At 42.9% G+C, this 14,055-nt stretch overlaps 2 protein-coding genes across 2 annotated transcripts; one reads left to right on the forward strand and one right to left on the reverse strand.

Moving 5' to 3' along the window:
• Positions 1-1,060: 1,060 nt before the first annotated feature.
• On the reverse strand, positions 1,061-7,749 carry LOC119316733 (uncharacterized protein At5g02240-like). Its single transcript, XM_037591117.1, has 8 exons — positions 7,510-7,749; positions 6,969-7,240; positions 6,830-6,866; positions 6,573-6,670; positions 6,390-6,451; positions 5,948-6,071; positions 5,602-5,797; positions 1,061-1,498 (listed from the first exon to the last, which is right to left on the reverse strand). Exons 1-7 carry the CDS (start codon positions 7,703-7,705, stop codon positions 5,678-5,680), a joined length of 909 nt encoding a protein of 302 aa, XP_037447014.1. The 5' UTR covers positions 7,706-7,749; the 3' UTR covers positions 1,061-1,498; positions 5,602-5,677.
• LOC119316726 (scarecrow-like protein 33) lies at positions 1,505-4,064 on the forward strand. The gene has a single exon (XM_037591109.1). It carries the CDS (start codon positions 1,859-1,861, stop codon positions 4,022-4,024), a length of 2,166 nt encoding a protein of 721 aa, XP_037447006.1. The 5' UTR covers positions 1,505-1,858; the 3' UTR covers positions 4,025-4,064.
• Positions 7,750-14,055: the final 6,306 nt, after the last annotated feature.

Raw genomic sequence — 14,055 nt, forward strand, 5'->3', positions numbered from 1 at the left:
TTCTGCACTAGTGTCCCGACCCTTGCCGGTGGGAGGGCTCCATTTTTAGATTCTTTTTTTTTAGTTTTGTTAGGGTGTCCTACTCAGGAAGGCAAGACGGCAACTGAAAATTGAATAATTGCATCCCCGCCTAGTCCCCGTTTCGTTGATGCGTCTAACGTTGTCGGTGGGCGTGTGGTGGTGTGTCTCCGACAGATCTGTCTTTGGTGGATTTGCTCGGATCGGTTCACTATTCATCTATGTTCTTGTGTCTTCAGATTGGATCCTTCTAATCTACACTCTTCGTCGCCGGTGGTTGCTATTCTGGTGTGTTGGTTCTATAAGGCCTTAGCACGACGACTTCTCGACTGTCTAGTACAACAAGGTTTGCCCGGCTCCAATGGGGGAGGGACGATGATAGTGACGCGCCTTCGGCTCGCTTCAGTGCTTTTAGTCGTCGCTAGGTGCTCTACAGATCTGGATGTAATTTTTATTATTTCTAGTGTTTGTTGTACTACCTTTATTGAAGATGAATAGATCTGAAGATTTTCCCATAAAAAAAAGTAATTCGAGAGAGAGGGAGTACAACAAAAAAATCTGATGGTTTAATGAGATAAAGTACAACAAACTACCCTCCAAAAATTCAACCATTATACATACCAACTAACAAATGAAGAAAAAAAATAAATTTTCCTTTATATAGTGCCTCCTTTTTCTATTACAACAGAATTTTTAACAGATTTTGTTTTACATTCTTCTACATTAATTTTCTCTTGTTTTTTACCTGTTCTTCTACCAGTATAAATAGAATTTGGATGTTTATTTTCATGACCTGATAACTAACACTGCTGTTGATGTTGTAAATAAAATTCAAAGGCAGTTACAGTAATTAAACATTTGGTACGAATACTACAACACAGAACTACACAAGTGAAAATCTCATCAGACTAGCTAGACACCAACAATTCAATTGTGAACTGTAATAATCACGGAAAAAAATCAGATTTTTTTATTGAGATAAAGCACAACAAACTATCCTCGAAAAATTCAACCAAAACCATTATATATATCAATAATCAAGTGGAAAAGAAAGAAAATTTTCTTTGAATAGTGCATCTCCTTTTTTTTCGATTACCTCAGATTTGTTTTAACTATTCAATTAGGAACTTTAATAATGTTGAAGCCCAGGCAAGCGTTCCTAATAAACACTTTTTTATGCCTCTGATACACAGCCGGGCCTAGAACTAATCGACATGATAATTGCTTGTAATCTGGACTTATTCTCTGTCACAATCACCATGGCTGACGTTGGGAACAAAGCCACAAGGAACAAGAGGAACAACAAACTTAGTACACACCACCACAACCATTGGATCTGATGAGGAACGACCATTCTCTCAAAGCATTCAATCTGATGGAACAACCATTCTCTCAAAGCATTGGATCTGATGCTGCTGCTCAATAACCAAGGTGTGTGCTTCCCTAACTTTGCTACTTGCTCATATCAGACGGGAGCCTCCTGCAAAGAAAAATGAACAGTGGTATTAGGCGCATCATAGATACAAAATCGCTTTAGGTGTTCTGCTTCTGTTATAGATGCTTAAACATTCTGTGTTCTTTTGTGTGCAAGCCTCCAGAATTTATTTTTTTCAAGCTGAACCTCCAGTAAAAAGGAAGAAGCAGAAACTGAAGGAAAAAAAAGGAGCTCGCTGACCAGAATTCCATTTTAAGGCCATTCTAGATTGTAGCACATTTGCTAGGTGAACCAAATAATTTAGCTTCCATTTCCCCTTTTTCTTCTTCCAGGAAACAAGCTGATTCATTTGCTAAGACAAAGAACCATATATCTCATATTGAGGTGGAAAGCAGACTTTCCACGATGGCGACTGAACCTCTCCATGACAATCTGGACAATGTCGCAGCAACCGACAAAAGTGATTCCTCTTCCCAGCAGCAACTCACCGTGTACAACTACGACCTGAGTGGTCCAAAGTCCAAAGTTCTTTCCCCAGCAAACCAAGAAAGCACATATCTGCTTGGTGGAGTCACTGACCCTGGGTTGTGCAGTAACAAAAGCAGCCTTGGACAAAACCAATTTCAGATTTCTCCAGGGGGTAGCCCTGAGCACCACCAGATAAGATCAAACGATGCTCTTCACTACATAAGCCAGATGCTGATGGAAGACGTCGACGAGAGGGTCAACATATGCCAAGGGGAGGCTGCTCTCCAGGATGCTGAGAAGCCATTTCGTGACATTCTTGGGGAGGTATGCACATTGGCTACTAACTGGCCGCCATTGCATACCAACAACAAACCAGACGACTCTGATAAGAGTGGGACCAGCCGTTACAAGAGGCTCTGGAGCACTAGCTTCAGTAATGACTATTCCAGTTACAATGTGCTACAGCCCTTAGCAACTCCGTTGAGTCCATATATCTACAATAGGAATCTTTTTCTACCAAACCAGCCATTGACAAGTGTTGGATGGACTTCCGGATCTGGCTTCCCTGCCTTGCATTGTCAAAGAGGTGTCGAGGAGGAAAAGATGTTTGCTGCAAGTATTGTTAAGCTGGTGATATATTTAAAGAACGACATACTTTATATTTCCCAACTGACTACAAAGGCAAAAGTAGGAGAAATGAGCGGAAACGCAATCTTTGAGGTGGCGGACCAAAGGGGCTGGGATACCTTTCAAGGAAGGAGCAAGAAACATCATGCCATCACCACTTGTGCAATAATTCGAAATGAAAATTTCGACCGAGTTCTGCTATGCTATGGTCAGAAGAGTTTAGATGGAATAACAAGACTGCGAGAAAGTATGGCGGGGGAAGGAAACAAAAACTCACTGAAAAGCCGGAGCAAAGGGCGTCAGAAGCTATGGGTTAGGAAGCATCCGAGGAAAGAGTTGGTTGATCTCAGGACTCTCCTCATCCATTGCGCAGAAGCTGTGGCAAAAGACAACCACATGTTGGCCAATGACCTCCTAAAGAAGATAAGACGACACTCCTCAGCAGATGGTGATTGTACGCAGAGACTGGCATTTTACTTGGTGGATGGCCTTGAGGCACGCTTGGCTGGGATCGGCGGTCAGGTTTATCGCAATCTCGTGGAAAGGCGAACAAGTACCATAGATTGGCTAGAGGCTTACAACCTTTTTCTTGAAGCTTGCCCTTTCAAAAGGGTGTCATACAACTTTGCCAACCAAACTATTCTTGACGTCTCACAAAGGCAACCAAGGGTGCACATCGTCGATTTTGGTATCAGCTTCGGCTTTCAGTGGCCATCAATGATTCAGAGGTTTGCATGGCGAGAAGAGGGAGCCCCTAAGCTTCGGATCACAGGTATAGAAGCTCCCCAGCCAGGTTTTCGCTCCTGCGAAATGATCGAGGATACAGGGAAGCGGTTAGCTGATTATGCAAACATGTTCAAGGTACCATTTCAGTATCAAGGCATTGCCACTTCAAGATGGGAGACCATTAAAATTGAGGATCTTAACATTGACGAGGATGAAGTTCTCATAGTCAACTGCATATTCCGGATGAAGAATCTTGGTCATGAAACCGAATCCATAAATAGCGCAAGGGATGAGGTGCTGAAAATTATGAGGAGGATGAACCCAAAGGTTTTTATTTCTGGCACCATGAATGGTTTACACAGTTCTCCCTTCTTCATACAACGATTCAAAGAGGTTATGCTCCATTACTCTTCAATGTTTGATATGCTTGACGCAAATGTTCCACGGGATAATGAAGCAAGAGAGATGATTGAGAGGATCATATTTGGGCGGGATGCACTTAACATCATAGCATGCGAGGATGGAGAAAGGACTAGGCCAGAAAGTTACAGGCAGTGGCAAGCAAGGTTTCTCAAGGCTGGGTTCCAGCAGCTTCCTGTCGATCAAGCTGTCTTAAAGAAAACAGTACACATGAAGAACTCACTTTATCATAAGGAATTTTTTGCTGCTGAAGATCGCGGTTGGCTGCTACAAGGATGGAAAGGGAGAGTACTTTATGCTATATCTAAATGGAAACCTGATGGTCAGTAAGACACGAACAATTTTTTAAGTGCACAAACATCCATAGGAAACTTACCACCTCTGTAACCACTTGCATGATTCTCAACACGATGGATCTAAATTGCTGAACACTGTAAAATAAATATTCTTTCGTCAGATGAGCATTGGGAACTAGTATCTTGGAAGAAGATGGGATGGCGATTAATGTTGACATTCAACATGTTTTGATTTGGTCCAACTGCGCAACTACACAATCATATGTAGCAAAATGGCAACTGTACATACTTTGCTTCTGTCAATCTATTTAATTTCTGAACAAACTGTTCGAGAAAGTTGCTCTATAAGTGAATCTGGTGTCCTTTTAAACGAATATTAACTATGAGTACTTACTTGGTCATTGTGTTTGGTCTGTGTATTAACTATGTGTACTTACTTGGACATGAGATTAGTGGACACTGGATTTGCTGTTTTCTCAAAACTGATGATATGGAAGATGAGAGGATGGTCATTTCTGATTTGAAGACGGCAATTGTACTCAATGTTCAAGAAAGTGTTCTTAGGCAGCGCTTAATACAGGCGGGAGGAGATAGGGGGGGATATAAGGCCTGGGCCAAAATTGGCTTGGCGGCTAGGGTAAATGGGCGGGGAGAGAAGAGAGGCCGAGAGAGTGTTGCGGTGGCGGCTGTTCTCCTCCGATCGATCGAGCGGCCCTTTTTCTCTGATTCCAGTAGCGGCTGTGGCGATCCTCCTCCTCCTCAGCAGCCAGCAGGTGAGGATCGATTTATCCTCTCATCTGTGCTCCTCTTCTCCCTCTGCTCATCTTCCTCCACAGATCCCGTGCCCCTCTTGCTCTCTCTTGCTCCTATGTGCCTATGTGCTGCTGCCGCCTGCTGTTACAGTTTGTTGCTGCTGTGTTATGTGCTTGTGCTGCTGCTGTTACAGTTTGTTGCTACATATCAACTATCAAATGAAAAAAATTACAACTTACTATGAATAGTGCCTTTTTTCAAATACATCGGAATTTTTAAAAAGATTTTGTTTCAGTTTTTTCTTCCACTAGTTTTTTAAATTTGTTCTTCTAGTACCATAGATTGAATTTGGATGTGCAGTTTCATGACCTGATAACTAACAGTGCTATCGATGTTGTAAATAAAATTCAAAGGCAGTTACACTAATTAAACATGCCGCAGAACATAAGTGCAAACCTCATCAGACTAGCTAAGCACCAACAATTCAATTTTGGACTAAGATAATCACGAAAAAAATGTGATTACTTTAACAAGATAAAGTACAACAAACTATCCTTGAAAAATACGACCAATACCATTATATATGTCAACTATCAAGGGACAAGAAAGAAAAAAATATATCTTTGAATAGTGCATCTCCTTTTTTCGGTTACCTCAGACTTGTTTAACAATTCAATTAGGAACCTTAATAATGATTAAAACCCACGCCAGCGCTCCTAATAAAACCTTTTTTGTAGGTATGATCCGTGGCCGGGCCTAGAACCAATCGACAGGATAATTGCTTGTAATCTGGACCATTCTCTGTCACACTCTTATGACGTTGGGAACAAAGCCTCAATTAATAAACAGAACACTGACCTGACCAGGTATAAATTCCATATCGCCTAATTTAAAGAACTGTCCCCATTTCATTGGCCAGAATGATCTTGTCTTCTTAGAAGCGAGTAGCCATTTGTGCAAAAACAGACTTAAAGTCTGTCGTTGGTGTTCCTTCACCTTCAGGTTTTGAAGCCAGATCAAACGCCTTGAACTTTGCTTCCTCAAATAGCAAGGCCTACACAGGAAAGGCACAGATGGATCAGTGGTAGTGACCACTAGCCAGTAAGGCATAAATAGATGCAAGAAATATATTTGGTAGATGATGAGAAAAATATATTGAGCAGTAGTTTATCTACAGAAGCATGTGTTTTTTATGTAAAGGTACCTGTATGCAAACTTCTGCAACATCTGCCCTGGCAATAGTTTTTGTTTCCGTCTTCAAGATCTCGTCATCCTTTCCAACAATCAACTCACGCACACCACCATCTTTGTCTTGCAGTCCTCCAGCCCTGGAAAGAGATGGGATATGGGAATGGTATTTTATCGACACACGATTGCTGGTGGAAAATACTCCAACAATTAATGCCCCTATGAAATAAATTGGAAACTGTGACTTCTTATACTAAATTAATGCTCTTTGTGGTGCTTCATACTCCATAATGCACTTCTATTGTTTTGTTGTTTTCTTCATTCATCACACATACATAAAATTACTTTTATGACTGAACTTTTATGGGGAAAAAAGGGTGACTGGCAACCTATTACATAAATCAAATGTGACAAAAGAAATCTTTGCGGAACATGCAAGAACAAGTTTGTGTTATAACCTTATAATTGTGTATGGTAGACCAGAGTCCGCTAGGTACTGTTCTGCCTTCCGTTTCCACACCTGCAAATTAGAGGGGGAAGCAATTGATCGACCTAAGTTTAAAAATGGTACATATGCTATCTTCATGCACACACAAGTATATGTCAGGACATATAAAAGAATCTTCGAACATGCTATATACCAGTATATTCCCATTCCCAAGCTTGTTTAATGGATGGTTGATATCTGTTCCGCCCATGGATCCAACCAAAATGATCTGCTTTACACCAATGCTCTTGGCTGCATGGATAATTCAAGATGGGGAAACTTAGAGAGCAGACAAGGAAAAGGCCGACCGGAAAGAAAAGACACATGGATGATTCATAGACCAATCGTTTCAACGAACACGCTAAACATTGTATAATGCTCAAACAGAACAAGACAAAGGTAAAGATTTACCAGCATCTATTTGGTTCTTTTGGCCTATCCAATCCACCTTAAACCAGGGAAAAACAAACACAAGGCATAATTAGCTCTAAAGAAATGCACATGTTGGTAATGTGAGCAATGTCATCCCCAAATGATTTTCGTCGGTCACCTGCTCAGGATCAGACCCTTCCTCGAAGTAAAACTCCGGCCGTCCACCCTTGCTAGGATCGAACCCTGGCTTCATCTTCGGGACCCCGCTGGTGAGGATGATGAGCGCGTCGATGCCCTCAATAGCCGGAGCAATGCTCCCAGGATCCCTGATGTCGCCGATGAACACGTCGTCGCCACTGCCTATCTTGCCCTTGCTGTCCGGCGTCCTGACTAGCCCCCTGGCCACAAACTGGTCTGCCCTCTCCTTCAGCTTCTTGTACACAATTTGGCCTGGGTCACCACAGCGCAGAGGTCAGAGGCGCACACCAGATTAATACAGTACGCGAACGGGAGTGTAAATTGTAAATCAATGGGAGGTTCAATGGGTTGTGATTTGTGAAGCATCTTGATTCCAAGAAACCGCCGCCTCCGCCGGTAAATCCTCCCACAAATGCGAACTGAATCCCATTGGAGCACCAAGAGAAGGTGGCACCGTGCAGTAATGTGCGGCGACAGGAAGCGAAGGGAGAGAAGCTAGCGGGATGTGTATTATTATCTACCTGTTCGTCCTCCGGCGCCGGTGACGAGCACGGTGGGGGGCGACCCGCCGGCGGCCGCCGAGACGGCCAGCCCGGCTCGCCTGGGGCCCCGCCTCGACGGGACGACGCGGTGGCAGGGAGGACGGAGAGGCGGGGCCCTGAACGGGGAAGACAGACGCATCGTCGCCGCCGCCGCCGCCGCCGCCGCCATGGCCATCTTTGCTCCGTTCCCCTCCGGCGAGTGAAGCGAGAGTTGTTGTCGGGTGTGCCGGCGGGTTGAGCGGCTGTCGCTCTCCTTATCGCTTCGCCGGCGGTGGGCCCGCATGTGAATGTGGGCTTCACAGGGATTTCAGGTTTGTGGGCCTGGGCCCACTTCGCAAGTTAACATGGGCCTAGTTTCTTTCGGAAAACATACTTAGCCCAACCACACCTCAAAAAAAAAATACTTAGCCCACCTATATGCATTGTCCATATAAAAATCCCAAATGATAAGTGTCCAACGTCAGGTGTGTGACACTCCGACCCTGACGTTTTTCGATGGCAATTCCAGTCACGCAAGGATGGCAAATTTCAATGACAACCAGCAAGTTTCTATCAAAAATAAACTGAAGCATGAAAATTGTCATGCTAGCCAACTGAAGTTGTCATACTTGCGTAACTAAAGTTGCCGTCAAAAATGTTCGGAGTTGCCATGTGCTCGCACCTGATGTGTGACACTTATCAGGGTCAATAGAAATTGGATCACCAAATCTATCAATCTTTGCGGATTGGACGGGTGAATTCATCATAATGGCAGTTCAAATTCCATATTCCCCACACCACTCAACGTCACTTGTGCGGATAAAACCTACTTCCTCGGCAATGTCTATACAAAGAGTTCACACTTTCGGCTTAGTTTGCGCATTTCCATTCTAAATGCAAGTTTTAGGCTCCACTTGACCTTGAAACTACTTTTTGTTACAGCTTGTTTTTATCAAGTGTTCAAACTAGCTCTGGACACCTAGATCCATCATGAGTAACATGTTTTTCCTTTTTTTGTTCACATTTAATTAGGAGAACTAAGGTTGGATGCTATTTCAAACATTCTCCATATTCGCCCCCTTTCTTATCGCCTTCTTGTTTTCCACCTCCTCCAACTATATATATTTGTCGTGTGTGTTGTTGTCGTGGGCATCTACCACCCTCCCTTCTCCTCCTACAATTACATTTTTTCCTTGCTCGCGAACTGAGCCTTGGTTCCACAAAGGAGATAGTTGACAAAAACATTCTCGGAGCGAACTGTACCCTTTTCCGACGTAGATGACCCGGGTACCATCCTCCGACGCTTATGCCTGAGAGGCGGCGACATCTAAGGCGACGGAGACGAGGAGGAGGAGGAGCAAGATAGTGGTGGGGAGGGATGGCGCCATTGCCATCACCGGTGACCTAAGGAAGGGAAGGACTGGCTGAGATGAGAATTGATATGTTCCTTCTGTTGGACTAGTCAACATACTATTACTACATTACACACATAGTGATGTTCTCAGCTGTTCATCGCTGATCCAATGCCCGAGGATTTACCTTTGCTTTTTTCCTTCTCATAGTTTTTCCCTTTTCTTCAAATTATATCTCGTTTATATAGGATCGACAGAACATGCACGAAATTCACCCTAAACAAAAGAGAGAGTCTATGTCTACCATTATACACCACAAAATTCTTGTGGAGTCCATGCCATTGTTGCGCAATGATACATACCTCATGCTGATAATGGACAACAGCAATAAATCCAACCATCCGAGTACCAACCAAACCCTCTATGTAGAGAAACAAATCTCGTTGAATCACGGTAGTAGATTTCTGCGTACGACGGAGATTGACCAAGCATATCATCGTGGGATCACCAAAACCCAGGCAGACAGGCAGGCAGCCATGCACTAGTATCACCAGATCAAGTCGATGACCTTGCTTTCAAAGGCTTAAATGAAGGGAGAGGTTTTCGAACAATGTTGCCCCAACCGATGCACATGGAACCAAGTCGGTGAACAACAACACATATAATCAACCCGTTGTCTATGAAGAACAATAGAGACAAAAACACATGGGCTCCTTAGCAACGCTACATCAAGCGTCACCTAGACGGGATTGCAACCAGAGGGCTTTTAACATGGTAGTTGACGAAATCAAACATGTAAATATAAACCCCAGGTAGATTTCACTAAGAAGAGATTCATATTAGATGGGGTAATCTTGTTACATGAGGCCGTACATGAAGTTTGTAGGAAGAAGAACAATGCTTTAATGTTTAAGGTAGATTTAGAAAAAGCTTATGATAATTTGAATTGGAATTTTTTATTTGTTGTGCTTCGTATGAAGGGCTTATGATAATGTTTAAGGTAGATTTAGATGTGCTACAGGGAATTAATAGTTAGAGCTAGAGAGAGAAGTCTTATTAAGAGTATTATGTCCAATCTGGTGGAAGGGGGTTTGAGCATGTTACAATACGCTGATGACATTGTTTTTTTGTTAGAGGGAAGTATTGAGGATGCCAAAAACTTGAGAGCTATATTGTGCCTGTTTGAATAGTTGTCTGGTTTAAAAATTAATTCTGGTAAAAGTGAAATCTATTGTTTTGGTAATGCTTTAGATGAAGTAGAGAACTACAGAGAGATTTTTACTTGTGTTATTGGGAATTTGCTTATGAACTATTTAGGAATTCCTGTACATAGCGGGAAACTAAGAAATAGTGACTGGATAGGGGTAGAGAATAAGATGGAGGGCAAATTGGGGACATGGCAAGGGAGGTTAATTTCTTATGGTGCCAAACTTATTCTTTTGAAGGCAAGTCTTAGCAGTATTCCATACTATGATGTCTATGTTTACTATTCCTAATTAAAGGCCCTCTTAAGAGAGCATAACTTTTTACGAGGAGACTATTTTGGCAAGATAGTGATGTGTGCCAGCCTATAGATCAAGGTGGTTAACGTGTAGTGGATTTGAAAATATAAATATTTTCTTGTTAAGCAAGTGGCTTTGGAAACTAGAGAATTATGGGGGTTTATGGCAAGATATAATCAGGAGAAAGTATTGTAGTAAGGAGTTGTTGGTTCACATTCCTAAGAGACCCAACTAGTCATATTTTATGCATGGTATTCTGGACTGTAGAAGGGGAGCCTTGGCGCAGTGGTAAAGCTGCTGCCTTGTGACCACGAGGTCACGGGTTCAAGTCCTGGAAACAGCCTCTTGCAGAAATGTAGGGAAAGGCTGCGTACAATAGACCCAAAGTGGTCGGACCCTTCCCCAGACCCTGCGCAAGCGGGAGCTACATGCACTGGGGCTGCCCTTTTTAACTCCGCCTATGTTGTCTCAACATAGCCGGTCCCAAGCCCGGGTAAAGGAGGAGGGTTGTGATAGGCTTGGCGAGCCAACGTAAAAACTCAGCCACTCTTATGGAGATAAAACCCAAAAGATTGACTCCTTTGATGAGACCAGCATGCGTTTTGTGCGGCGCATCCAGGAGTCTGAGGTGAAGGAGGCTTTAAAAAGGATGAAAGGAGGCAAGGCGATGGGCCCTGATTGTATCCCCCTTGAGGTGTGGAAAGGTCTCGGGGACATAGCGATAGTATGGCTAACCAAGCTTTTCAACCTCATTTTTCGGGCAAACAAGATGCCAGAAGAATGGAGACGGAGTATATTAGTACCAATCTTCAAGAACAAGGGGGATGTTCAGAGTTGTACTAATTACCGTGGAATTAAGCTGATGAGCCATACAATGAAGCTATGGGAGAGAGTCATTGAGCACCGCTTAAGAAGAATGACAAGCGTGACCAAAAATCAGTTTGGTTTCATGCCTGGGAGGTCGACCATGGAAGCCATTTTCTTGGTATGACAACTTATGGAGAGATATAGGGAGCATAAGAAGGACTTGCATATGGTGTTCATTGACTTGGAGAAGGCCTATGATAAGATACCGCGGAATGTCATGTGGTGGGCCTTGGAGAAACACAAAGTCCCAGCAAAGTACATTACCCTCATCAAGGACATGTACAATAATGTTGTGACAAGTGTTCGAACAAGTGATGTCGACACCGATGACTTCCCGATTAAGATAGGACTGCATCAGGGGTCAGCTTTGAGCCCTTATCTTTTTGCATTGGTGATGGATGAGGTCACAAGGGGTATACAAGGAGATATCCCATGGTGTATGCTCTTTGCGGATGATGTGGTGCTAGTTGACGATAGTCGGACGGGGGTAAATAGGAAGTTAGAGTTATGGAGACAAACCTTGGAATCGAAATGGTTTAGGCTTAGTAGAACTAAAACCGAGTACATGATGTGCGGTTTCAGTACTACTAGCTGTGAGGAGGAGGAGGTTAGCCTTGATGGCCAGGTGGTACCTCGGAAGGACACCTTTCGGTATTTGGGGTCAATGTTGCAGGAGGATGGGGGTATTGATGAAGATGTGAACCATCGAATCAAAGCCGGATGGATGAAGTGGTGCCAAGCTTCTGGCATTCTCTGTGACAAGAGAGTGCCACAAAAGCTAAAAGGCAAGTTCTACAGGACGGCGGTTCGACCCGCAATGTTGTATGGCGCGGAGTGTTGACCGACTAAAAGGCGACATGTTCAACAGTTAGGTGTGGCGGAGATGCGTATGTTGAGATGTATGTGTGGCCACACGAGGAAGGATCGAGTCTGGAATGATGATATACGAGATAGAGTTGGGGTAGCACCAATTGAGGAGAAGCTTGTCCAACATCGTTTGAGATGGTTTGGGCATATTCAGCGCAGGCCTCCAGAAGCTCCAGTGCATAGCGGACGGCTAAAGCGTGCGGAGAATGTCAAGAGAGGGCGGGGTCGACCGATTTTGACATGGGAGGAGTCCGTTAAGAGAGACCTGAAGGATTGGAGTATCGACAAAGAGCTAGCTATGGACAGGGGTGCGTGGAAGCTTGCTATCCATGTGCCAGAGCCATGAGTTGGTTGCGAGATCTTATGGGTTTCACCTCTAGCCTACCCCAACTTGTTTGGGACTAAAGGCTTTGTTGTTGTTGTTTTTGTTGTTGTTGTTGTTTGTATTCTGGACTGCAGGGAGTATTTTATAAGTTTTGTAAGAAAGAGATTAGGAATGGCATAAATACTAGGTTTTGGGAAGATACTTGGCTGGGTAGGACTCCACTTTGTACCAAGTTTGCTGGATTGTATAACGTGAATGTGAGTTTTAATATTGCTGTTGCAATTTTTTTTTTCATTGAGGGCTAAGGGTGTATCATCAGGTTTAGAAGAAGCTTGAGGGGGGAGTTAGCTGATTCTTGGCAAGAGTTGCAAGATTTGTGTGCTCATGTAGTGTTGACAGAGGATAGAGATAAGTGTGTGTGGTCTTTAACCAATTCAGGCTAGTTTTCTATGAAATCGATGTACCTCATGCTCAAAGATGTGCAGGTTAGATGTCCTTTTAAGAAAATGTGGTTTGCTAAAGTTCCTCGTATTTTTTGTGGCTTATGTTTAGGGAGACTATCTTAACCATGGAAAATCTTTCTAAGAGAGGCTGGGTAGGAGATGAGAAGTGTAGATTTTATGATCATAAAGAAACAGTAGACCACTTATTTTTGCATTGTTCTATGGCTAAGTATGTGTGAGGAGTGGTAGGTTGTGCTTTGGGTATTAACACGAATCTGAGCTTAGTTGTTAAACTTTGGAAATGGGTTATGCATTTCTCTGGAAGAAGGAGAGGAGTAATGGCTATAGGGGTGATTCCGGTTATTTGGGCAATCTGGAAATATAGAAATAAGGCGTATTTCAGGAATATTTTTTCCATATGATCTGAATAGTGTGGTTACTCAAGTCTCTCATTGGATCGAATTTTGGAATGGTTTGCAGAAATGATGGCTTGGCGGAATACAAGCTAGAGGTGCAAGAATGTTGCGGGTAGCAACTGAAATTTACAGCAGGAAGAAGGGGTGATTGCATAGTGCCCTCGATAGAAAAGAGCAGTTGTTTTGTTTTCAGTACTCTAGCGTGTATTATTAACATGATTAGCATTTTCCTTTTGGCTGTAATAAGTAGTTGTTTACAAACTGTTGTTGCCATTTCAAGTAGCATGTAATATTCACAGAATTAAAGGCTGTAGCGTGTACTAAGTAGTACGTGGGTGTGTGATTTTTAATGCTTTGCTGAACCTATTTCCTGATAGGTTAGCTGAGGCAGTTTTTCCATGTTATCAGTTTCATTTCATATGAAATGAAAGTGGTAGATTGTACAGAGGTTGCGGACAAATGTCTAAACTCCTCGTAGAGCGCCGGTCATTTTACGAGGGAGGTTAGTTTCTTCTGAGTTCCTTTTCTATATGGTAATATATTCATGATCAAATAATTAGTTAATTGTTTGGATATATTATTTCAGATTACGTTGCTTTCTCAACTTCACCATCGAAATATGGTGTCACTCCTTGGATACAGTCAGCAGGGTGAGAAGAACACCCTTGTGTATGATTTCATGTATATATAAACCCAATATGATAGTTGAAGAAATCCAACATGTATAGATAAACCCAACATGGTAGTTAAGCCTAGAATTTAAGGTATACATAA

The sequence above is a fragment of the Triticum dicoccoides genome, chromosome 1B (genome assembly GCF_002162155.2).
Source record: "Triticum dicoccoides isolate Atlit2015 ecotype Zavitan chromosome 1B, WEW_v2.0, whole genome shotgun sequence".
In the NCBI taxonomy this organism is placed as follows: Eukaryota; Viridiplantae; Streptophyta; class Magnoliopsida; order Poales; family Poaceae; genus Triticum; species Triticum dicoccoides.